Raw genomic sequence first — 26,913 nt, forward strand, 5'->3', positions numbered from 1 at the left:
GGTGGCGCAAGGAACGGAGGCTGGAGTTCCGCGGGACCACGTGGCTATGCGGCGGGTTCTCGGTGTTGGGTGGGGGAAACGACGATGACGATACACGTGCCTGAGCGATGACGTCAGGAGATCGTGGGTGGGATGGAGAGGCGAGCCGGATTGACGCTCGTGCGTGCACGCGCCCACTCATTCAAACCTTAACGGACGGGCCGCGGGTGCGCCAAACGCAAGTCTCCTCGCCTGGTCTTTCTCAGTCGCGCGCGCGCCAAACGCAAGTCTCCTCGCTCGGTCTTTCTCAGTCGCGCGCGCGCCAAACGCAAGTCTCCTCGCCTGGTCTTTCTCAGTCGCGCGCGCGCCAAACGCAAGTCTCCTCGCTCGGTCTTTCTCAGTCGCGCGCGCGCGCGCACGTTTTTTTCCGCTCTGGTTTCCTCTCACGGACACTGCCGAGTTCTCGGATCCATGTAATTGATCGATCGCCGCTCCTTGAACGCCGGGGTTTGTTATTTTTGTTAAACCCCCACCCCTTCCATCTCATCGAGCCACCGTTAACGGAGGCGGCGGCCGCCCCGGCCGGCAACTATGGACAACAAGGCGTTCACCAAGGAGCTGGACCAATGGATCGAGCAGCTGAACGAGTGCAAGCAACTGAACGAGAACCAAGTGCGGACGCTGTGTGAGAAGGTGAGTGGGGTGGGGGTAGAGATAGATCGAGGCCGGGGACTGAACCGGCCCTGCTGTTGTCTGAGGAAGCGGGTCCGGGCCTTCCGCGGCTAGGCCACGTTTACCCCGCCAGATAGTGCGCCACAGGCCGGGCGGGGCGCCGCTGCTTCCGGCTGCCAAAGAGTGGGCCCCATACCACGCCCCCATCCTCCGGTCGCTGCGGGCATTTGCGATGTTGAGGTGCAGCCGAAAGGGTTTCACACTCTCTTGGTCTACGGGTGTAAAGGCAAATGATAACGGCTGCTCGGAGGCCGAAACAGATTTGAGGGAATGGAAGTAATAATGAATTCAGGCGGCATTTGTGGACCGAGAATCAACAACTGACCTTTCCCAATTATTGTCAGACTGGCTGAACTCCCAACCTCTTGATTTTACCATAGATATGATGAAATTGTTCTGTCACCCGTCTTAAGTTTTTTATCCTCTGGTAAACTTGCTGTATAATTTTGTTATTGAGGGCTTAGCTGCTTCAAGTTATTTTTTTCAATATACACTGGTACTATACATGTACACATAGTTTTGTTATGCTCTCTGTAAATAAGTTTTTAACTATGTACAGATGCTGACTGACTTGTTGAATATTTCAAACACTTTGTTTTCTGTTTTCCAGCATGCATTTATTTTGTACTAGTAACTTTTTTATTTAGTTACTTTCCAAACAAATTGTTCTGCATAGTTAGCAGATGGAGTGATGAAGTTAATATTTCAGGATAATAACCCTGAAGAGGACAAAAAACAGTTGGATTTTAAGTTTCCCTCTGAAACTTGTATATTTTTCCAATTTTCCTGTTTTGATGAAGGGTCATTAATCTGAAAGTTAAGCTCTGTTTTACTCTCCACAAATACTTCATGGTATGCTGAATATTTCTGGCTGTTTTTATTTACAATTTCATCAACTGCAGTTAGTTAAAAATTTCTTTTGAAGATTGATGGCTTTGCAAATGAACACCATCTAGTGCAGTCAATACTTGTTCCAATTTAAAAGCTTGTTAATGTTTTAAGTATTAAATATATTTGAGGTTAATGTCTATATAGTGTTTAGATTCACCCAGTGCTGCAGCCATTCAAGCTTAGTTTGCTAGCCTTTTGAAAGATCTGCCCAATTAGCCTGTTCTTTGTGCTTTCCCAGAGGCTTGCAAATCTTTACTGCAAACATATTTCACCATTTTCTTCTTGAAAGCTGCCAGTGAATCCAGTGTCATTGCCCTTTTGATTATCCTGTTCCAGACTGCAACATCTCAAATTATAAAGCACTATCTCCCTGCCTTCCTTCTGGTTCTTTAACAAATAATTTTGAACATCCAAGTCTGCTGTGTTGCAGAGAGAAGCACAATTTCTGATGTGACCCCAAATAATGAAAGCTGTACCCGTCATCTTCATTACTGTTCTAAGATTTTTACTCTACAAACTCTACATTGTTCCAATTATAGTGTGTTTGTTTTGGCTATCATTTATTTTTGTGTGCAGCTTCTTGCCTTTCTACTCATGCATTAGAGAATACAGTAGGGTCTGCTAATTAAGTTATGGAAAGAGGGACTGGCTAAGCTGAGCTTGTTTTTCCAGGAGCAGTAAAGAATACAAAGTTATGAGAGCATAAGTAGGTTAGATGGTAAAAATCTTCATCCCTAGTAGGGGTTTCAAAATAGGATGACATAGGGATCTGCTACCAGAGAAGAAAGTGGATCTGGATAAATTACTACATTTGAGGCATTTATCCAAATACTTAAAATAGACAAGGCACAGAAGGATATCGTTTTGATATAAGCAAAATGGTCAAGATGGACCTGGTGGGTCAAATAGCCAATTTCTGAACTGTATGACTCTAGCTCTTTGGCATCATGTTTTATCAACTGAACACTTGCCAGTTCATGAGTGAAAATGCTTGATTCTAATTTATAGCTAATAATGAAAGAGGGAAGCTTTTGGTTTAATACACATGCTAAAGCTATTGCAGATTTCAGTTGTTCAGTTTTAGGGAAATATTTCTGGGACAAATATGACAAAGTTCTTAATAGAACCCTTTACAGCTGGAAAGAAATACTTTATCCAATTTGTGTAGGCTGGTTTATGACTCAGATGTAAAAGAATAAATGTTTTAGCCTCACTCTATTCTATGAAACTTCTTGCTTAGATGGTATAAGTGAGAGGCTGCCAGTTTGCCTTTTTCCTGTAATATCAAATCTGGATGTTCATAGATATTCATGTTGGTGTTGAAGTGCAATATATTATACTGGATAGTATGAAGTTTCCAAGAGAATTATCTCTGTTCAGGTCAGTGCTTCCTAGTTTAATTTCATTAATGTAATAGCATCATTCTATTAATATTTAGGATATGGACACTTGCAAACTTCTGTGGCATCAAATTATCTTCAAAGAATGAAATTTTCTTGTGTGAACAATTATGTGGTTTTTTTGGTCTTTTGATAAATTTCTATTCAAACCAAAGTTTCTAACAGATTATTTTAAGTGATCTTTGTACTCTATTCTGTGAATGTATTTAACGTTTTGTAGAATTTTGTACAGTCCATCAAGGTAATGACTAAGACCTTCCAGGCCTTTGCTTCGAAGTACATAGCTCTTTAAGTTCTGACAGTGATTGTTTACAAATCTCCTCAACTGAGTTGGTATCACATGGTAGATTTTCCTGGTGATAATGAGTAGCAAAACTAATCTCTCTTCCTCCTCTTAGCCTAATTGAGATGTGTAACTTGATTTGAAAATTGCTGGTATTGTTTCCTCTATAAATGCAATGACATACAATGTTATCATGTTTGGTTTTGAACTGAGAAATTACTACTGTAGAACATATTTTGCTTCTAAGAATTCTTGTTAGAAAATCTTTATCTTTATTTGGGATTCTGCAGAAAGATGGTGTAATGGGTTATCTTGAGTTTACATGTATTAATTTCAACCATATAGCCAACTAAGATCAATTGCAAGGACGTTCATGTAACGGACAGTAATCTCATCGGCTTTACAAGTCATATAGGATGTCATGTGAAATCAGGAATGACATTCAATTTTGATGCTTGGGGAATATCTTTAGAACCAGTTTTTCTATTTCAAGAATAAGTGGAATGCAAATCTGACACTTTGCAACTGAACATTTTTGCTTGTTTGTGACCTCTGTGTATTCAGAAGACTGTAACTGAGCTTTGTTACCCGTTGGTATCATAAATTGGGTCTCTTTCCCTAAAGAATAACTCAATTCAGCACAGTACATCAAAATGAAAATAATGTCATTGGATAAAATATTTCTGGTGAAAGCTTTATTTTTGTTTGACCTAGACATCCATAAGCCTGAAGGTAGTTTTTGGTTCATGTTTCAAGTAGGATGTGCAGGGGGAGAGGAAGATATGTATGAATAAAAGTATTAAAAGGAATCAAGATCAAGGCTGCAGAGAGCCATTGTCGTCTTTACCTGCTGTAGCTGCTAATAGAATGTAATTATACATTTCTAAGGTTCTATTTAGTATTATATACACCTACTTCAGATGTTTTGTGTAGAATCTATATCAATCACTGAATGATTATGCATCTGTTCATGTTTATTTGAGAAAGTTATCTATGAAGCATCAACAGCATTGGATTTGAACAATTTTGATTTTAGTTGCTATGTACGGCTGCAGAATAACTGCATTCCATTGCAAAGATCAGTTTAATCGATTTGAAAACATTGCTCACATTGAGGGTTCATGCAAAACCTTCCTTTTTTTAATAGCTTTTAAACTGCTATTTAAAGCCACATACAATGACAAGTAACATTTTTATAGTTTGAAATTGCAGGGCATGTAAATCACAGTGTTCTCAACCGCTGTTTTTCTTTTATCCATTCAATGAGATCTCTTGTTTTGCCTGAAACATGAATAAGAGCACTCTATGCCCTCTACAAACATGTCATGGCCAACTGCAGATAAATCTAACATTTATTTATTCTGGATTTAAATGATTATTAATAGATTAAAAGTTTGACTTGATTTCGAAAAGCTGAATACCATGAATGATAGATGTGTACACTTGGTCCATTAGCGCCTACAGTGAAATAATCATAGAGTTGTACAGCAGGCAGGCAGACCCTTGGGCTCATCTCATTCATGTCGACCAAGTTGCCTATCTGAGTTAATCCTATTTGTGTTTTGCCCGTGTCTCTCTATTGGTATTGGTTTATTATCGTCACGTTCTGAGAGACACTGAAAAGCTTTGATTTTTCATGGCATTCAGACAGATCACACTATACGTAATTACGCTGAGATAGTAAAAAGAAAATGTAGAATATAGTAAAATAGAAAACAAAAATATAGTAATTGTAGTTGTAGAGAGGGCAAGAGCTGTGAAACAGTAGATTGGGAAATAGAGTTCAGTGCATCTTTTAACATATGCAAGGTCAGTTCAATAATCTGATGGTATAGGAGGTGTTCTTAAGTCTGATAGTGCATCTTCTCAAACCTTTGTATCTTTTGCCCAATGGGAGAAGAGAGAATAACCTTGTCCTTCAATATATTAACCACTTTCCCAGGCAATGGGAAGTGTAAGCAGTCAAGTCGCTATTCATCTAAATGTCTTTTAAATGTCATAATTATACTTTAGCCCTGCCACTTCCTCTTGACAGCTCGTTCCACATACCAGTCAGCCTCTATGTACAAAAAGTTGTCCCTTGGGTGCCCTTTTAAAAACTTCCCCTCTAGTTTTAAATTCCCCTACCGTGGGATAAAAGATTGACTATTCATCTTATCTATGCCCCTCATGATTTTATGTCTATAAAGACACCCATCAGTCTCTTGTGGTACAAAGTGGAAAGTCCCAGCCTATCCAGCCTCTCCTTAAAAGTCCAATCTTCCACACCCAGTTAACACCCTTGTGAATCTTTTATGTACCCTTCTCTACTTGGTGACATCCTTATGGCTAGGTCAGGGGTCAGCAACCTTTACCACTGAAAGAGCCACTTGGACCCGTTTCCCACAGAAAAGAAAACACTGGGAGCCGCCAAACCCGTTTGACATTTAAAATGAAATAACACTGCATACAACGTTTTGTTTTGCCTTTATGCTATGTATAATGTGTTGCATTTATGAAATTGATGAACTCCTGCAGAGAAAACGAAATTACATTTCTGCATGCAACAAAAACATTTTGAACTCCGAAAAAAAGACGTTGGATTGAAGGTTACTTTTAAGTAAAATACTCAACGTCTATTTGAGTCCTTCTTATATTTATGAAAAACGCCAAACTTAAATTTGCCGCCAGCAGCAAACCAAAAATAACGTCAGCCAGCTGTCAACCTGAAAAATAAAATGACTATTTCACTGAACAATGAAAACAGATGAACATACGTAAAATAATAGGCAATTAAAATATTTATCATACTTGGTCAGGTTGACTCAAACCTGACAATGCAGTCGTATTCAGTAGGGATGGATCGATGCTTAGGGGAGTGACCGGGAAGGATAATGTGTTTTTTTCCTCTCTGAACTCACAGAAGCGTTTCCCAAACGATGCTTGCATTGCGATGATTGAAGAATGTAAATACTCCGAATTTATCATGTCGTGACCTTGTTTGAACTCCCTCAAATTGGGGAAGTGAGACAATGTGCCTTTCTGTAAATCTCTGGCAAGCACTGTCAACTTGCGCTCGAATGCCAAAACATCCTCCAACATGTGCAGGGCTGTACGTCCTTACCCCTGAAGAGCTGTGTTCAGCGTGTTCAGGTGCGCTGTCATGTCCACCATGAAGTGTAGCTGTTCCAGCTCAGGAAAGGTGAGCCCTTTGCTGCCCAGGAAAGTTTTCACTTCTTCCAGACACGCGACAAAGCGTTTCAGCATCTCCCCTCTGGACAGCCAGCGATTAAAAACACGTTGTAGCGGTGTGCTACACGCAGTCAGTAAACTGCAGTCAAAGATAGCTTTATTCGAACTAAACAGCCTTGCTTTTAAGCCTCCCTCAACCTGCCCCCATGGGCGCGGATGCTGCAAAAGACACGTACTCACAAACCCCCGTAGGCTATCTCCCTTAGCCTGAACGCTGGCTAATGGTGAGCCGGTTCGGATGTGTCAGGAAATGGGTCGCCACAACGTCTTATTTAGATTGTACAAGATCACCATAATCTTCAAATTTAGAATTACATTTCAAAAACTAACAAACTAACATAAAATACATTTTAATTAAATACTGACCAATTATTTCCCAAAGCAACAGGGAGCCGCAGCACAGACGTAAAAGAGCCACATGTGGCTCCGGAGCCGCGGGTTGCCGACCCCCGGGCTGGGTGATCAGAACCATACGCTGGTCTCAACAACATCTTGCACTTCGTAGCGTAACTCCCCATTCCGTGTGCTAAAATGCCCTGGCTGACAAAGGCAAAATTCACTATTCTCTCTCCTTATGTTGCCTCATTCAGGGAACTGTACTTATTTCTCTACTTCTCTTTGTTCTACAGCATCCTTTGGGACTTTGCCATTTATTGTGCATCCAACCTTGGTTTAACTAACCAAAATGTGAGACTTTGCACTTGTCCAAGTTAAATTCCATCTACCAGCCCTTGGCTCACTTTCCTAGCAGATCTAGATCATGTTGTTATCTTAGATAATCTTCACAGTCCATAGACCACTGCTTTATGTGTAACAGGCAAATTTACCAATCATGCATACTACATTCTCATTCAATTCATTATTATAGATGACAAACAGTGGACCCAGTACTGACCTTTGAACCACACCATTGGTTAATAGCCTCCAATCTGAGAAACAGTCATCTATTACCCTCTTAATCCTACTACCAAGCCAATTCTGTGTCCAGTTTACTAGTTCACTCTGGATCCCTTGTGATCTAACAGTTGTGACTCGTAGATTATTAAAATCTTTAGAAAATGTTTTCCTGCCCTCATTGATCCTCGTCACTGCTTCACTCAAATTCTTTCTTTCTAAATCTTTTTATTATTATTAGTAATGCTTCACTCAAATTCTTGAGCCACTATTTTTCATGCACATAGCCATGCTGGTTATCAGTAATCAGACTTTGCCTTTCCAAATGCAGTTAGATTCTATCTTCTAGAATCCCCTCCAGCAACTTGCCCATGACTGATATTCGGGTCACTAGCCTTTACTTAACAGCCTTAACAAGCTAGGGAACAACTGCTATGCTGTCTTTTGCTACTTTGCCTGTGATTAACAATTTCCCAGAGTCCTAGCAATGTTCTGGCCTCTCTCAATGTCCTAGAATACCCTTGGTTAAGCTCTCAGGATTTATCCACTTTATGCTAAAGTGACTCCTCTTTTGCAGTGTGGATATGGTTCGAGCCAGTTTAAAGGCTAACATTTGATGCAAGCTGTTTCTTGCAAAATCTGTGAAATGAAAGGGCACATGAAATAGTGGTTATTACACTAAGTGCCAGTTAATTGCAACAATATCTCTAAATAGTCCCTATGTTTGTCCCATTAGCAAAGTAAGGAAGTATTCAAGATGTTACACATCTAATTAAGCACCCGGTTTGCCTTTTTGTTGTAAGAAATTAGTCTCACTTAAATTTCATAAATCTTCAGGAAATATGAGATAGTGACTATATTGTATAAAACCGTAACAGATTAAACTTTACTATAAGGTGTAAAGAAGAGTAAAAGACTGGTCACTATATTTGTAAAAAAAAAAGACAAAATTTCTAATGCATATTTTGGAGGTCATGAACATAAGAAAGGCTAATTGATCTATTTAGTAGCATGTATTAGATATTAATTTGTCAGTTCTAACTATTTTCCAACCCATACTAGGGGATTGTAATCCCTAAAAGAATGTAATAAAATAATTAGTATAGCAAAGTAACACACATTTTATTTTAGTTTGACAGAATACAGAACTATTGGGAAGCTGTCAATTTAAGAGGAGGTGGAAAGAATTTTGTACAAAATAATTAGCAGTTAAAGTGGCAGAGATGAAATCTATGTACTGTATTTGAACAGTAACTGCTTTCTGTGTTGAATCTTTCTGGGAGAACAATCTACATGCCTGTCAAGCATATCCATCTTGCACAAATGGGTGGGGCAGCGGCTGCTTCTGAGTTGGAAAATTCTCCATGCCCTTGGACATCTGGTTCATGAAATGAAAAATATTGATTTGGTGGAAGTGGTTTACTGAGCTATGCTGTTTGCAAAGAATAAACCTAGCTTTTATGTTTCATCCAGCTGTTAAAACTGATTCCCAGTTCCACAATATATCTTTGCCAATACAGAATCTTGCTTTGTGTATTTTTGAGACATCAGTGTCTTGTACCACGCAGTATGTACTGTAGGTTCACTTAATACAATGCAGACAGGAAAGAAGAACACTGTTGCAATAGGTGCTATGCAAAGGAGACTAGAGCATGAATATGTTCTTGTGAATACAGGTTTCCCCCACTATTCGAAGGTAGAGCGTTCCTGTGAAACGATTCATAAGCCGGAATGTCGTAAAGTGAAGAAGTAATTACCATTTATTTATATGGGAAAATTTTGTGAACATTCGCAGACCCAAAAAATAACCTACCAAATCATGCCAAATAACACACAAAACCTAAAATAATAGTAATATATAGTAAAAGCAGGAATGATCTGATAAATACACAGTCTATATAAAGTAGGAATATTTTTCTGCAATCATTGCAGCACTGTCCACCGTAGTGAAAATATCACGCAAGCGCTCTCAGCAGAAAGACTCGTGCAAGTGCTCTCAACTGCACTTGTGGCAAAAAACACTTGGCACAAGCACTCACGGCAGAAAGCACTCTTTCCAGTAACCTTTGTGCTATGAAGCTGCCAAATTATACCAAATAACACATAAAAATACATAGCCTATATAAAGTAGAAATAATGTATGTACAGTGTAGTTCACTTACCGGAATCAGGAAGTCAGCGAGCACACTGATGATGGTGTGTTAAGCTGAGTCGTTGGAGGTTGGGGTGGTGGGAGACTGGGGTGTCATCTCATCGTCGTCTGTTTCCATCAGGACAGGCAGGGCACCTTCTTTTATGTCTGCCTGCCTTGATGTCGAAGGTCAAGATTCGTCGTCTGCTGTAGCTGATGTGAAACGACAGTATGCTTGACTGCTTAGCCTTACACATTTTTCTATCGTACAGTTCTTTGTAAGCACTCAAACCACCCTGCAAATATGCCCTAAACCTACGTACCCTTTCAAAATAAAGTCATACTTTTCTGCAACCATTTCAGCGTTGTCAATTGCAGTGAAAATCTCACGCAGTTGCTTCACATTCAGTTCCTGGATGACTTCACTTTCAGGCCGTTCACTACTGCGTTCGGTTTCAATTGTTATCCTTTCCTCTTCATCTGTCGGTTCTTGGTCACGGGATGCCAAAACCACTTCAACATCATCTTTGTCAACTTCCACAAACCCAGCCTCCTTAGCCAAACTCACTGTGGTCCTTACTTTGTTCACCATGATCGAAACACTTAACTATGTCTAGTTTTATACTAAGTGTAACACCCTTACACACTCTTTTAGGCTTTTCCGATACCTTAGAACTCTTGCTAACAGGTGCACAAAATAAATTGACATAAAGCACAGACGATTACAGGCACGTGTTTAAGCAATGCCAGCTAGAATGCAGTTCCGGGGAGGAGCTTGGCTGCTCAGGGCACATGCTGCCTTTTTTCATAACAGTAAAAACACCTTCTGTTAGTGAAAACAGGTAATTAATGTAGGGTCTTTTGTAACAGCAAGGTGTCGTAAAGCAAAAGTTGGAGAAACGGGGTACACTTGTATACTGTATGCTGAGATAGGGTCCAAGGGCTAGTGTCATCAGTGAAATTTTCTGGCTATGATATTCACCAAATTATGTTTAATATCTTCTATTTCCAAAATTATTCCCATTTGCCAATGCAAATCGTTAAATTAATTTCAACTGGCTATCATTTTTTTGCATAGAATATAGTCATACTATTGCTGGTTCATATTTGATGCCAAGGTACTTTCTTTTCACTCCTATTGGCGGTACTGCTTTACATTTGCACAAAGTAAATGTATTCTCAATTCATTTATGTTTTAAAAGGGTGTACATTTAATAGATTCCATGGAAAATAAAATGCACCAAGCAGTGTTCCTAGGACTCATTAAAATACCAAGTCGCTTTAGTTTGTGATATTTGGTCAGTCTTAATAGTCATCTTTTGTACAGGCTGTTTGATCATTTATTGGATTTCCAGAATTTGTTACTAAATTTCCTTCCTGTTTTCTTCTGTAGGCTAAAGAAATTCTTACAAAAGAGTCAAATGTACAGGAAGTACGATGTCCCGTCACTGTCTGTGGTGATGTTCATGGACAGTTTCATGACCTAATGGAACTGTTCAGAATTGGAGGCAGATCTCCAGACACCAATTATCTTTTCATGGGAGATTATGTTGACAGAGGTTATTATTCAGTTGAAACTGTGACATTGCTCGTAACACTGAAGGTATGTTATTTCCTTTGCTAATTTGTAGAATCTTTTGGAATGTAAGTTATATTTGGCTTTCTCATGAATGCTTACTTGGCAAGTTACTATTTGAACTACTGATAAAACTGCTTATGATGTTGTAATAGTGGTTCTAAGGCATAACTAGTGAGAACATTGTTCCATATTAATTGTTGTATTTTGATAGGTTCGATATCGAGAACGCATCACAATATTACGAGGGAACCATGAAAGCAGACAAATCACACAAGTATATGGGTTTTATGATGAATGTTTAAGAAAATATGGAAATGCTAGTGTTTGGAAGTACTTCACAGACCTGTTTGATTATCTGCCCTTGACAGCCTTAGTAGATGGTCAGGTGAGTAGAGTTATTTATTTAAGTAGAATCATTTTTTGCAAGTTTTAAGGCTTTTTTGAGTGGCTATACTATATCTAAATCCTCTTCAGTTGTTTGATTTGAGTGGGGTATCAAATTGTTTTTTTTTGCTATCAGTAGCATACTCGCACAGAAGGCACCAGTTTCTAATTCCAATATATTTTGTCAAGTCTCAAGATTGAAAATCAGCTTAAGGGTTCATTTCCTGCAAAATAAGCAAGGAGGTGGTCTAGTAAGTTGGGGTGGTTTTTGTTCTCTCAAAATGTTTTTTAAACTTAAATCGTAGATTGTTCTTATGAATGTAATGAATAGACAATACAATATTAGCGACTCCTAGAATGGATACAGATGATTCTTATTAGAAAGATTTCTTTCCCGTTGTAAAAGACCCCACTCAGGACCATCAGGGCGTTGTTTCCTGCACCATCACAAACCTGATCAAATCTGGAGATAGCTAATTCGCTGCTACGAACCTCTTATTTCTCTTACTCCACACTGTTCATTTCTTCTGCTTAAAGATCCACGAACCTGACTCTCCAGGTAGGCCCATTGTTTCTACCTGCTCCTGCCTCACTAAACTTCTCTCCATATGCCTTGACATCATTTTATCATGTTCTCTATCTTCTCAACAACTTTCAATTCCCTGGCCCTGATCACCACATTTTCACCATGGATGGCCATGCCCTATACACTTCTAACCCATCTAGAGGACCTTAAAGCTCTCTTTTTCTTTAATCTCCACCACCACTATCTGGCAGAACTGGTCCTCGCCCTCAACAGGCTCCTTCTACTTTCTCTAAACTCAAGATATAGCCATGGACACCCTCATGGACCCCAGCTACGCCTGCCTTTTCATTGACTCTGTGGAGCAGTCTGTGTTCCAAGCCTTCCCTGGTAACACTCTCTAACTCTTTCTGCACTACGTTTCCGATTGTATTGGTGCTACTTCATGCACTCATGTTGAGCTCATCAATTTCATCAACTTTACCTCTGACTTCCATCTGCTCTGAAATTCACTTGGTCCATTTATGGCACACATCCACTTTTCTCTATCGCTCTATTTCCATGTCTGGAGACAAACTATTTACCAATATCTTGCCTATGGCTGTCTTCGCAATATATCTTCCCACCTGTCTCCTGTTAAAATACCATTCCCTTTTTTCAAATCCTTTGTCTCCAATGTCTGTTCTCAGGATGAAGCATTTCTTTCCAGGGCATTAGAGATGTCCTCCTCCTTCAAAGAATGGGGTTTCCTTTCCTCTACTATTGACGCTGCCCTCACTTGCATCTCCTATTTCCGGGACATCTGTGCTCACCCCATCTTCTCGCCATCTTAACAAGGATAGAGTTCCTCTTGTACTAAACTACCGCCCCAGGAAACTCCGCATCCAACACATCGTTCCCCGCAACTTCCCCCATCTTCAATTGGACCCCACCACCAAATGTGTCTTAACTCCCCCACCACTTTCTACAGTGATCTTGCGATTTACTCATCCATTTGTTCCTCCCCAATAATCTCCCTCCTGGCAGTCATCCCTGCAAATGGAAATGGTGCTCCACCTGCCCATTTACCTCCTCTCTCACGTCCATTCAGGGCCCCAAGCAGTCCTTCCAGTTGAGGCAACACTTGTGAATCTGTTGGGGTTCTCCACTGTATCTGGTGTTCCCAATGCAGCCGCCTCAACATTGGTGAGACCTGATGTACAAACGTTTGTAGATTGGTGCATTGATATCTGTGTATGAATATTGATTTCTCCAACTTGTGGTAATGCTTATGCTCTCCACTTTCCCTGTTTTTCAATTTCCCACTCTAGCTCTCCCTCCCCCTTCTTTTCCTTACGTGTCTATCATTTCCCCCGGTGCCCCTCCTTCCCCTTCTCCCATGGTCTACTCTCCTATCAAATTCCTTTTTTTCCAATCTTTTATCTTTTCCTTCTATCACCTCACAGCTTCTTGTATCATCCTACTCACCTGGCTTCATCTACCACCTTCTAGCTTTTACTGCTGCCCCTCTTCCCACCTTCTTATTCTGGCATCTTCCTCATTCCTTTCCAGTCCTGATGAAGGGTCTCGGCTTCAAATGCTGATCTTTATTCCTTTCCATGTATGCTGCCTGACCTGCTGAGTTCCTCCTGTACTTTGCATGTATGCTCAATTATTTCTTGCAATCCCTTTTTTGAGCTGGTGCATTTTGTCTTGTGACTTGGTCTAATCAATGAGGATTATGAAAGACAAGGATGTTAATCCAAATCAATTACAAATAAAAGAAAAAAAGTACACAAACATTAGTTCTACTATCTTTAAAGTAATGAACATTTATTCTGCATTACTGTAAGCTTTTTAAAGTTATCATTTTGTAGTGATCTGAGTATTTTTCCAGTATACCCAGTAGATAACAGTTTTTCTTTAATTATGGATTTGTAATCCACAGATATTTTGCCTGCATGGTGGACTTTCTCCATCCATTGACACATTGGATCACATTCGAGCCTTGGATCGACTACAGGAAGTGCCACATGAGGTAAACTGCCTACAATTCTGTCTGGTTAGCACTAATTACAAAGTTCTTTTGACTTGGTGCAATAAATGTAGAGTGCAGCTAGTGATGTTGCTGACCTACAACTCTTAGTAACCTGGATTTCATCCTGTCTTCTGTTATTGCCTATGGAGACACGCAAAGTGGCAAATTCCAGAGCAAGTTTGAATCACTGAAGGATGCTTGACAGTTGTGGCAACACTTGAATGCTAGTACCTCTTACATAGTGAAACCAAGTGATATAGTAGGTGAGAAGATATCGCTCTCAGATAAGGTCAATGTATTTTATCCTAGTTTTTACCGTCAAAACATCGAGGCTCCTTTATGAACTCCTGTAGCCTACAACACCTTTGTTATTTCATTCTCTGATGCAGATGCATCCTTGAAGAGGGTGAAAGCAGCATGCCTAGATGGGGTACCTGGCCAAGTACTAAAGACCTGTGCCGATCAACTGGCTGAGTGTTCACTGAGAGCAATGACAGTAAGGAGTTAGGCAGGCATATGAACTGATGGGGAGTGGAGAGATGTAGACCATGTAAAGCCGGTGACATTATTTGGATTGGTGTCGTGACTAGCAAAGGCCTTGTGGGCTGAAGGCTTGTTCCTGTGCTGTACTGTTCTATGTGCTAGCCTATATCATAAGGTATTAGAGCAGATCTATGCTATTTGGCCTATTGTGTCTGTTACACTATTTCATCATGGTTGATCTAATTTTCCTCTTGCCGCCAATCTCTTGTCTTATCCCTGTATCCCCTTAGGCTCTGACCAATCAATAATCTTTCAACCTTTGCCTTAAATATACATAAAGACTATTCTGAGGCTGTGTGATCTTGGACTCTCCCATCATTGGAAACATCCTCTCCACATCCACTCTGTCAAGACCATTCCATAGGTTTCAATGAGGTCACCCACTCATTCTTCTGAATTCTAATGAATACAGGCACGGAGCTATCTAAACGCTCTTCATATGACAAGCGATTCAATCCTGGAATCATTTTTGTGAACCTCCTCTGAACCTTCTCCAGTTTCAGCACATCCATTCCAAGATAAGGGGCCCAAGCCTGCTCACAATACTCCAAGTGAGGCCTCACCAGTGCTTCATAAATTCTCAACATCACATCCTTGTAACTATATTCTAATCCTCTTGAAATGAATGCTAATACTATATTTGCCTTTGTCATCACAGGCTCAACCTGTAAAACAAGCTTTAGAGAATCCTGCACAAGGGCCCTCAAGGCCTCTTGCATCTCACTTTTGTTTTTGTATTTTCTCTCCCTCTAGAAAATAGCCAATCCTTCATTTCTTTACTGAAGTGCATGGCCATACAATTCCCAACACTGTATTGCATTTGCCATTTCTTCACCCAGTCTCCTAATCTGTTTGAAGTCATTCTGTAGCGCCTCTACTTCATCAAAACTACCTGGCTCTCCGCCTATCTTCTTATCATCTGCAAACTTTACAACTAAGCCATCAATTCCATCATCATTGACACATAACGTAAAAAGAATCGGTCCCAACACTCACTCCTGTGGAACACCACTAGTCACCGGCATCCAGTCAGAAAAGACTCCCTTTATTCTCACTATTTGCCTCTTGCCAATCAGCCACTGCTTTATCCATGCTAGAATCTTGGGCTCGTACCTTGTTAGTGTTGCACCTTGTCAAAAGTCGTCTTAAACTCCAAGTATACATTCAGCCAATACTCTTTTGTCTATCCTGCATGTTATTTCTTCAAAGAATACCAACGGATTTGTTGGGCAAGATTTTCCCTTGAAGAAGCCATGCTGACTAAGGCCTATTATGTGGATCCAAGTGACCCTGGAACCTCATCCCTAATAATCGACTCCAACATCTTTACAGCCACTGGGATCACACTAACTTCTGTATACACAAGGAAATCTGCAGATGCTAGAAATTCAAACAACAACACACACAAAATGCTAGTGGAACGCAGCAGGCCAGGCAGCATCTATAGGGAGAAGCGCTGTTGATGTTTCGGGCTGAGACCCTTCGTGAACATACTTCCATATAGTTTGTTTTCATCTGTCTCTCTCCCTTCTTGAAGAGTTGGGATGACATTTGCAATTTTCCAGTCTTCCAGAACCATTTCAGAATCTAGTGATTCTTGAAAGATCATTACTAATACCTCTACTATTTTTAGCCACCTTTTAGAACTCTGCGGTGTACATCATCTGGTCCAGGTGGCCAATCTACCTTCAGACCTTTTAGTTCCCCAAGAACCTTCTCTCACGTCATGCCCTTTATTTTGATATACAGTCAAAATAAAACTTACAGTGCACAACATAAATTTAGTAAGAAGTTTTCTAGTGACCAAATACTTGGATTAGTGTAAATATACCAGACCAATGTGAATGGAATGGCTTAATTTTATAAGAAATTGACAGGCTGCTGACATGTCTCCATATAACTTTCAGTAGATTTGTTACCTTAAATACAGAATCTCAAATTGCAAACAAACTACTTACAGTTGTATTTTCCTGAATAAACATCAATGTTAGATGACTCTTGGTAGTCTAGCAAGAAAACCCAAATATTTCACCATCTATTATATTAGCAAATCTGTAAGACCATCCAGTACTGGGTTGCACCTGGCACTGATTAATTCTGTTGAATCCAGAGAGGACAGTTTTGACAGGTTGAAGTATTTGTTAATTTAGATTTTGTTTCAGTTTTAGAATATTTAACCCTTACATACTGGTTCGGTCAAATTTGACCTGTTTTGACATTTGACAGCAGTAAAAACACCCTAAATGCCTTTTTTTTTAGCTGAAATTTGACCCGTATCTATTGAAATGGATTTTAGATCTTTGAAACATTAATTAAGGATTAATCACACACTTATTAACGTCAGGTAGGCTATTTATCCATTCTAAATAGATCAGTGATTCAAAATTTGGTATAGACACTTGTTATGAGGGTATTCTTGGGCTGGTTCAAAATTGACCCGGACCATACTGTGAAGGTATAGAATATGAACAGTATGTAAGGGTTAAGCATTTTAAAGTGTACAGTCTTTTAATTTATTGACTAAGCTAATTACCTAGGGTGTTTTTGTTCAACTGTTGAGAGTTGAGCCTAAAGCTAATTTTATACATAAGCTGCTAAGAGAAGAGCAATTGCATCCAATATCTTGGGTAATACCTAATCTGAGAATTTTTTTTTAATTCTGCCTTTTTCTGTTCTTACTACTTCATTCAAATAGGGACCAATGTGTGATCTGCTCTGGTCTGATCCCGATGATCGTGGTGGTTGGGGAATTTCTCCTCGAGGTGCCGGCTATACTTTTGGACAGGACATTTCTGAAACTTTCAATCATGCAAATGGGCTTACTCTGGTGTCTCGGGCTCATCAACTTGTAATGGAGGTAGGGAAAATGCACTTTTATACTGAAGTAGAACTGTGAACTCTTTAGATTGTAAATGAGATATAAGAAGCACAATATTTATTTATGCCTTTTATTATAAATCTTGTTCTGTTTCAATTTAAATTTAATGAAAAGAAATTGGAAATTTAGGTGCAGCTGGTCTAGGTCTGTCAAGTACTGAAATCATAGAAAGCAAAGTTAACTCAGCATCTCATGTATTAGCTTTATATGCCTGTTTGGCTTAGAAAGATATAGTGGCATGCAAAAGTTTGGGCACCCCTGGTCAAAATTTCTGTTACTGTGAATAGTTAAGTGAGTAGAAGATGAACTGTTCTCCAAAAGTCAAAATTAAAGATGAAACATTCTTCAGGAAGATTTAGAAGACTCTGGAGTGGTGGTGCACTGTTCTACTGTGCAGTGACACCTGCACAAATATGACCTTCATGGAAGAATCAGAAGAAAACCTTTCCTGCGTCCTCACCACAAATTCAGCATCAGAAGTTTGCAAAGGAACATTTAAACAAGCCTGATGCATTTTGGAAACAAATCCTGTGGTTTGATGAAGTTAAGATAGAAGTTTTTGGGCGCAGTGAGCAAAGGTATGTTTGGAGAAAAAAGGGTGCAGAATTTCATGAAAAGATCACCTCTCCAAATATTAAGCACGGGGGTGGATCGATCATGCTTTGGGCTTGTGTTGCAGCCACTGGTAGAGGGAAGAATGAATTCAATTAAATACCAGCAAATTCTGGAAGCAAACATCACACTGACTGTAAAAAAGCTGAAGATGGCTTCTACAACAGGATAATGATCCTAAACACACCTCAAAATCCACAATGGACTACCTCAAGAGGTGCAAGCTGAAGGTTTTTCCATGGCCCTCACAGTTCCCTGACCTAAACATCATCGAAAATCTGTGGATAGACCTCTAAAGAGCAGTGCATGCAAGACGGCCCAAGAACCTCACAGAACTAGAAGCTTTTTGCAAGGAAGAATGGGAGAAAATCCCTCAAGCAAGAATTTGAAAGACTCTTAGCTGGCTGCAAAAAGCATTTACAAGCTGTGATACTTGCCAAAGGTGGTGTTACTAAGTACTGATCATGCAGGGTGCCCAAACTTTTGCTTCGGTCTCTTTTCCTTTCTTGTTATTTTGAAACTGTGAAAGATGGAAATAAACAAGTAATCTTGCTTAAAAATGGTAAAGAAATGTGTCATCTTTACCTTTATGCCTTTTGGAAATCAGGTCCTCTTTTACTCGCTTAGCTATTCACAGGAACAGAAATTTTGACCAGGGGTGCCCAAACTTTTGCATGCCACTGTAAATGTGTTGGGTAATACAGTATTGTCTCTTGGTGGTGCTGCTTTGCCAATGTGGTTTAATCTGTTGCAGTATATTGAATAATGCCAAGCCTATTGTCTGCTACAAGCTTCTTGGGGTGGGGGGGAATGTTTGTAGTGTTTTGAGCAGAAAATCACCTAGTGAAGGTGTGAAAAGCACTGTAACTCCTGCAAACTTTAGCTGTTTTTTTAATTCATGGAATCTGTATTCATAATTTGAGTTAAGGTTCAACTAACAGTGACTTTGGAGGGGCTAGTAAATGGCTAATTTTATCAGATAGCAAAACCAGATGGCATTATTAGACAGTGTATTGATTCTTTCTAGTTTTTATAACTTGCTTTATATGAAAAACATGGTGACCAGTTGTTACATATAAATGCTTCTGCAAATTTTTAGATCAGGATATTAGCTAATTCAATTGAAGGCCAAGAAAATTGTTTTAATTTATTAAGCAAAATTATATAAATCTGGACTTTATAGCAAATCCTGTTCATGGTAAATATACATGAATCAGATTTGTTATCTGTGACTTAGATGATGGGAAATTTGATTTGTGGCAGCAGTACAGTGCAAAGACATGCAAAATTTAAAAAAAAAATTAAAATGCATGAGTTAACTTTGCTCTCTATGATTTCAATATTTACAGACCTAGACCAGCTGCACTTAAATTTCCATTTCCTTTTCATTAAGTTTAAATTGAAACAGTAAGAAATTTTTAATTAAGAATGTAAAGCTGTCTGCTTGGACAAATGGACAATCTTGGCATTACCTGTGTTTGGGAAAAGAAAGGCATCCAGTAGTGTACATACAGCACAAGTTTAATCCTCTGACCCTGAAGTAATGATGCAGGTTTTCAGAAAACTCTTGTAATTTGGCTTGTGTAGATAAATCTGTGTACATCCTAGTATTTTTAAATAGCTATTGTAATAACACTCTTAACATGCCCCTTCAGTCTTCAATCATCTTTATTTACTTGATCTTTTGGCAGACGTTTGAAAACGTATAAATGGACTAGAGGATTTGCTGAATGACTCGTGCTGTACATTAGAAACCTATTCTGTTGATGCTATTAAAATAATGTAATAGGATCTTTTGTATTGGGAATAATGATCTTAGTTTACGAGATAAAGAGCTTTCATCTGCTTCATCTCAGGGATACAACTGGTGCCATGATCGAAATGTGGTGACAATATTCAGTGCTCCCAACTATTGTTATCGCTGTGGTAATCAAGCTGCTATTATGGAACTAGACGATACACTGAAGTATTCATTGTAAGTATAATAAAATCTAAATTAAATGATGTTCTAATATAGATACATCTGATAAGTATTAAACCAATCAGTTTTATGAAAAGTTGAGTTGAAAATTATTGACCTGCAGATTTTTGAAATGTGGAACAGAAAAAGGAAATGTTGGAGACAATTGAGTCAGGCAGTATTTGGAAAGATAAGTAGTCAATATTTCAAGTTGAAGAGCCTAATTTGCATTGCTCCTAAGTTTAAGTAATATTAAACGTCCCACAAACCTGAAAAATTTAATACCTAGTTTGATTATTTGACCTGAAATATTAGCTGTTTCTCAGTTCAGATATTGCTTTTATTGCCAATATTTTGTTTTAATTGAAGCTATAAAATAAAAAACACAAAATGCTGGCAGAACTCAGCAGGCCAGACAGCATCTATGGGAGGAGGTAATAATGATGTTTCGGGCCGAAACCCTTCATCAGGAGGGTTCATCATTATTTCCAGCATCTGCAGATTCACTCGTGTTGCCTTTGAAGCTATAAAATATTGGTTTGTTTGTTTAACAATTAACTTACCAAGTTTAAGCCTTAGTTTAATTTTCACTGGGCAATGCTTGTATCTAGTAATGTGTTCAATCATGTATGTGAAGCAAGGTAAAAATTAGGACAATGGGCATAAGAAAGTGACTCTAGTGTACATGATACAAACAAACTTTCTTGAAGGGCTAAATACAATTTCTCACACTGATATGAAGACAAAATCATTTAAATCCTTTTTGGTTCTGTATTTCTAAGCATTTGAGGGCAATTAAAGTTGAAATAACTTGCACATTAGGCAATATGAAATGAATGAAGAAGTAAAAATACTGGTCCAAATTGTTTCCAGTTCCTCCACTCAACTTCTCACAGTTTCTTTTTAAGAAATCTTAATACTTCTGTTAAGTTATAGTTTTCCATGCATTGTTCTTTGGTGACCTGTTCCATGTGCTGGTCAGGGTATGCTGGTGAGCCTTTAATTCCTTTAATCCAAGGCTTTGTCTCAGATGGGTAGACTGCTGCTCTTCAGTTTGCATTTATTTTTTTCTAGATCTTTTGTGTTTTTTTTATCCTTTATGGGTTGAAACCATAAGATACAGGAGCAGAATTGGGCCATTTGGCCCAGATTCTGCTTCCAGAATCTCATAATAGCTGATCTATTCCCCTGGCCCCAATTTCCTGCCTTCTCCTCTTATCCCTTCATACCCAAACTGATCAAGAGTTTGAAAAGTCTGTCTCAGTCTCTGTCTTTAATATACCCAGGGTCTTGGCCTCCACAGCTGCCCATGGCAATGAATTCCACAGATTTGCCACCATGTGGCTGAAGAAATTCCTCCTAATCTCAGTTCTAAATGGATGTTCCTCTATTCTGAGGATGTCCCTTCTGGTCTTAGACTCCCCCCACCCGCCACCACCATAAGAAACATTCTCTCCAAATCTACTCTATCAGGGCCCTTCAACATTTGCTAAGTTTCAATACCATCCTCCCTCATTCTTTTGAATTCCTGGAAAGAGGATCAATGTGTTTATCTAATTTAGGATTGCTATTTTTAAACTTATGCGAGCAGTTTGTTGTCAAACAAGGTTTTAAAGTTAGGAGCAATGCATTAGATGTTGGAGGAACTCTGGGGGAAGTGGACAGTTGATGATTCAGGTCAAAACCTTTTTTCCAGCATAGAACAGTATAATACAGGCAATTCAGCTCACAATGTTGTGCCGACCTATCTATAGACTTGGACCACAAGATTATGCCATTACCTTTGCACTCTGCTTTTGAGTTTGACCATCTAAGGTATATGACTTAATACTTTTCCAAATTGAAGTCTTTGTCTGCCACTTCTCCCAGTTCTACATCCTGCCTATATCTCACTGTAACCAATGACAGACAACCTTCTGCACTATCTACAACACCACCAACCTTTGTCATCTGCAAGCTTACTAACACACCTTTCCAGTTCCTCATCCAAGTCAGGATTTCCCAAACAGATCCCTGGAGAACACCACTAGTCACCTGAATGTACTAGTCTGACAGGCAGAATATGCCCCATATACCCCTTCTGCCTTCTGTGGACAAGCCAATTCTGAATCCACACAGCCAAGTTTCCTTTGATCCCATCGCTCATGATTTTCTGAATGAGGCTACCATGGGGAATCCTGTCAAACAGCTTACTAAAATCCATATGCACCTTAAAATTCAATGCTCTGCTTTCATTTTTATTTGGTCACCTGCTGAAACTACCTCAATCAGGCTCTTGAGGCATGATCTGCTCCCTCACAAAGTCATGCTGACAATCCATTGAGGCTATGCTTCTTCAAATGTTCGTAATTCCCATCGCAAAGAATCCTCTCCAATAGCTTACCCTCCACTGACGTAAATCTCATTCATCTATAATTCCCAGGAATATCACTATTACCTTTCTTGGAACAATGAAACAATATCCTCCAAACCTCTGATTTTACTGCATCCAGAAAGGACGTAAAGATCATTGATTCACCAATAATCCCATCCTTTGGCCAGGGGTATATCCTATCTGGCCCTAGGGACTTGTGTATCTTAATGTTTTTCAGAAGCTGTAATACAGTCTCTTAACCTTGATGTGCTCCAGCACATTCATCAAAATCCCTCTCCCTGGTGATCAGTGAAGCAAAGTATTCATTGATCTTCTCCCACTACTCCACCTCCAGGCTCGTTTCTCCCTTTATACCTGAGTGGTCTTACCCTCACTCACTCTAGTTATTCTTTGTTTTCACATGTTGAATACCTTGGGCTTTTCATTTATCTTACTCACCAATGCCTTATGTTTCCATGTCACTCTTAAACTCCTTCCTGGTAACCTTGTAACAAGAACCCTCAGGATTTTATTTTTGCGTCCTCACTGTCTCAGTGGGGCACACCTATCCAGAACCTCCCTAAACAATTTCTACATTTCTGCAGTGCATTTGCCTGACAACATCTGTTCCCAATTTACACTCCCAAGTTCCTGCCTAATACCATCTTAATTATCACCCCCATAAATGGCCATAGTGTTCTTTCATGTCCTTATACCATGTCAATGCTAAAGGTCGCAGTTCTGGTCACTATCTGCAATCTCCACCCACTGAGAGAGCTGTCATCTGACCAGATTCATTGCCTAGTATTAATTCCATTATGACCTCTTTTCTAGTCAGCCTGTCCACATACTGTATCAGGTATTCTTTTTGGATACTTAACAAATTCTGCCCTATCTAAACCTTTGAAGCTAAGGTGATGTGAGGGAAGTTTTAAGTCATCTGTGACAACAACCCTGTTATTTTTGTACCTATCCAAAATCTGCCTACTTATTTGCCCCTCAGTGTCCCCATTGCTATTGGGGAGACTATAGAATACTATCAATAGTGATTGCTTTCTTCCTGCTTCTACACTTCCACACTGATTCAGTAGATGATCCCTTCGTGATGTCTTCCCTTTCTGCAGCTGTTTCACTATTCTTAGAAATACCACTCACAGCTCGCCCATCTTACTTTCCTCACAATCTTTTTTGAAACATCTAAACCCCCATAACATCAAGCGACATACTTGTGACAGCCAAGTTTCTGTTATGGCCATAACATTGTAATTCCATCTATTAATACGTGCTCCAAGTTCATCACCCTTGTTCTTAATGCTTCTCATGAAAACACATTTCAACCCATTTTGAGTTAACATGTAACCTGTCCCATTTATACAGGCTATTCCTTTCCTAGGAGAGATTACAATGATCCACAAATCTGAAACCATGTCCCCAGCAGCTTCGTATTCACCTGCCATGTCATCCTGTTTTTACCTTCACTGATGCACGACACAGGCAGCAGTCCAGAGGTGATCACCCTTGAGATCCTGCTTTTCAGCTTCCTTCCTAACTCCCTATATTCACTCTTCAGGACCTTATTCCTTTTCCTAGCTATGTTATTGGTACCAGTGTCTACTGGCTGCTCACTCTCCGCCTTAAAAGTGCTGTAGATTCAGTCTGTGATGTCTCCGACACTGCTGTATGGAAGGCAACACACCATATGGAAGTTTTGCTATTATCCATAGAGTCTCCTGTCTGTTCCTCTAATCAATGAATCCTCTTTCACTGTTGCTCTTCTCACACCACTTCTGAGCCACAGAACTAGGCTCAGTGCCAGAGACCTAGCCACTGTGGCATCTTGTATGTTGCTTCAGATTCCAACACCTGCAGTCTGTTGTGTCTGGATTTTAAACTTTGCAAGTATGTGGGATATTTAGATTTTAGGAATTCAAATTTGTATAACATAGTTATGCTTTTGTGTTCATAAATCTACTGAGGCATTGTTAATCTGTATGTCATGCCTACAGAGGACTGTCATATTAGAAGCAAAACAATTGCGTCTTTAATGATAAGCTGTTCAGATGTTTAAAATTGATTTGGAAATTTGCTGCGTTGCAGTATGTGATTCAAATAAATAGTTGGTCTATATTACTCATTCCTTAGTAGTCTTGAAGTACGGTATATAACTTTGAAATCCTTCTTACAAGTTGTACCGTCTGGAATATTAGTTTTTAAAATGGGCTTTATTGTAATCTATTTTACTCTAATTTGAGTTGATTGCAGCTGATTTGTTATATTTTATTGCAGAAATTTTATCACATTTATATTGAACTGAAAGTAAGAATTTTAGATTTTTGACTCTGAAAAATGCCTGTATGTGGTACTTGTGATTTTGACTTTACAAGACATCAAAAACATTTTAGCACCATATATCGGCACAATTTTTATGATTTGAAGTGTTGCTGAATTTGGAAATTTTTTTGAAACCACATTTTTGTTATTGCAAAGCACCAATGTCCCATTTGACATTAAGTAGTAAATTTGTATCTTAATGCCAGTCGATGTTCTTTCTTATGTTAAGTGCATCTTTTCCTCTTGCAGTCTTCAATTTGATCCTGCACCCCGCCGTGGAGAACCTCATGTCACTCGACGTACTCCAGACTATTTCTTGTAAAGAATTCTTTCGTACACTACAACCACGCCAGCAGTTCATCTGCTCCAGAAAAAGCAACAATAATTTAAATGTTTCTAAAATTACTTCTGTTTGTCACAACATAATAGCATTAACATGGACCAAATATGCTGTACTAAAGGCAGTCCAATGCCTGGAACATTGAGCACAATTTGGTGGCGATTATTTTTGTTTCTAAGTGGAAGCAAATGATATTTGGTCATAACAATCAAATTTTGCCTGCTGTCATTCGTCATTTTGTTTTACCCAGATACTGTGAAATATTGATGTAAAGATGGTATGATAAACAGGACAAAATGCAACAGTCATGACATTATAAGTTGTAGTTTTAGCAGGCATGTATTGGTTTTCAGTATCATTTTTTAAGCAAGCCACACATGTTCTGAATGTATGCTACCAATGCTAGAAGGAGACACACAATGTTCCTTCTGGAGTGTTAGAGGAATGTCCCGTTTTGATGTTTGAATCACTGTTCTGTGTTACTGTACTTTTTTCTGTATATATTTGACATAAAGAATGCTTGCAACTTGGTGTATTTGAACAATAAACTACTTCATATAATCAGTCATTGGGTTTCTGTAAGATACTTCAGGCAATTAAATCATAATTTGTATTTCTGTCCAGTTGACAATGAAATCAGTGTTGAGAAACAAACACTAAAGTTCCTTTGATTTCATTTTCCCCCACCCCAGCATATTTTATTTACATTCAGTATTTATAAAAGTACTTTTGACACCAATTTGTTCAATTCAACCTTGTGCTTTTAAAAGATTTTTGGATGCCAAAGCCAAAAAGGTTACATGCATTATTAAGGACCCCCATCACCCAAGGCATGTACTCTTCTCATTGCTACCATCGATGAGGAACAGTTTTTACCCTCCGCCATCAGATTTCTGAATGGACAATGAACCCACAAACACTACCTCAGTATTTTCCCCTCTTTTCTGCACTACTTATTTAATTTTTTATATTGTTTGATTGGAATTTAATTTTATTATGTATTGCAATGTACTGCTGCCATAAAACAACAAATTACACTGCATACTTTATGCCTGTGATATTAAATCTGATTCCTCACCGTCCAGCATTCTCTACTACCAGCCTTGGCCTTCACTAGATGCAGATTTTGACCTTTCACTATCTCTCCTCGTGTGTGGTCCCTTTACCTGCTAACCGCCTTTGCCAATAAACCTTAATAAGCTCCAATCTAATACTGTGAAAATTTTTTGCCTTGCCTCAGTTTAGAGCTTGAACTTGAGGACCAGTTCTGTCCTGTTCCATAACCATTTTAAAGCTATGGTAATTTGTCATCACTTTCCCAGCCCTATTACCCAAGAGCAAGTCAAGCTTTGCCTTCTCCCTAGTCATGTAAGGAAACTTCCCTGAACATGCTTAAACTCCATCCCTGGACAGTATTGCAGTCCCAGTCTATGTCAGGATAATTAAAATCCCCTTTTATAACAATCCTACCATTCTTAAAACACTGCACAGTTTCTCTGCATTTTTGTTCTTCTAATTCTATTGACTATTTGGGGGTCTATAGTACAATCCTAACAATGTCATCCCCTTATTTTTCACTTGTCACTGGTGATCCTTTAGTAATTTCATCTGACTCCTCTTTCTTACCTAAAGCACTACTCCAGAACATTAAGCTGCCAGACTTGTCCCTCCCTCAGTCACATATTCATATTGGCTATATTCCAGTCCCATGTAATATCGGGGTCCTAAGTTTATCAGCCTTACCTCTTGTATTGAAATAAAGCTTCAGTGGCACAGTAGCCTATTCAACTTGCTTTCACTGACTTTCCTTACTTTCTATCCTTTCATTTGCCTCCCTGATGTTTGGAATCGC

The 26,913-nt window shown here is 39.2% G+C and overlaps 1 protein-coding gene across 1 annotated transcript; it reads left to right on the plus strand.

The window, feature by feature from the left end:
* The first annotated feature begins 330 nt into the window (after positions 1-330).
* ppp2cb (protein phosphatase 2, catalytic subunit, beta isozyme) lies at positions 331-25,629 on the plus strand. Its single transcript, XM_059965369.1, has 7 exons — positions 331-672; positions 10,935-11,144; positions 11,332-11,505; positions 13,955-14,044; positions 17,283-17,444; positions 19,934-20,052; positions 24,971-25,629. Exons 1-7 carry the CDS (start codon positions 571-573, stop codon positions 25,041-25,043), a joined length of 930 nt encoding a protein of 309 aa, XP_059821352.1. The 5' UTR covers positions 331-570; the 3' UTR covers positions 25,044-25,629.
* The last annotated feature ends 1,284 nt before the right edge of the window (positions 25,630-26,913 follow it).

Source organism: Hypanus sabinus, chromosome 3 (genome assembly GCF_030144855.1).
Source record: "Hypanus sabinus isolate sHypSab1 chromosome 3, sHypSab1.hap1, whole genome shotgun sequence".
Lineage (NCBI taxonomy): Eukaryota > Metazoa > Chordata > Chondrichthyes > Myliobatiformes > Dasyatidae > Hypanus > Hypanus sabinus.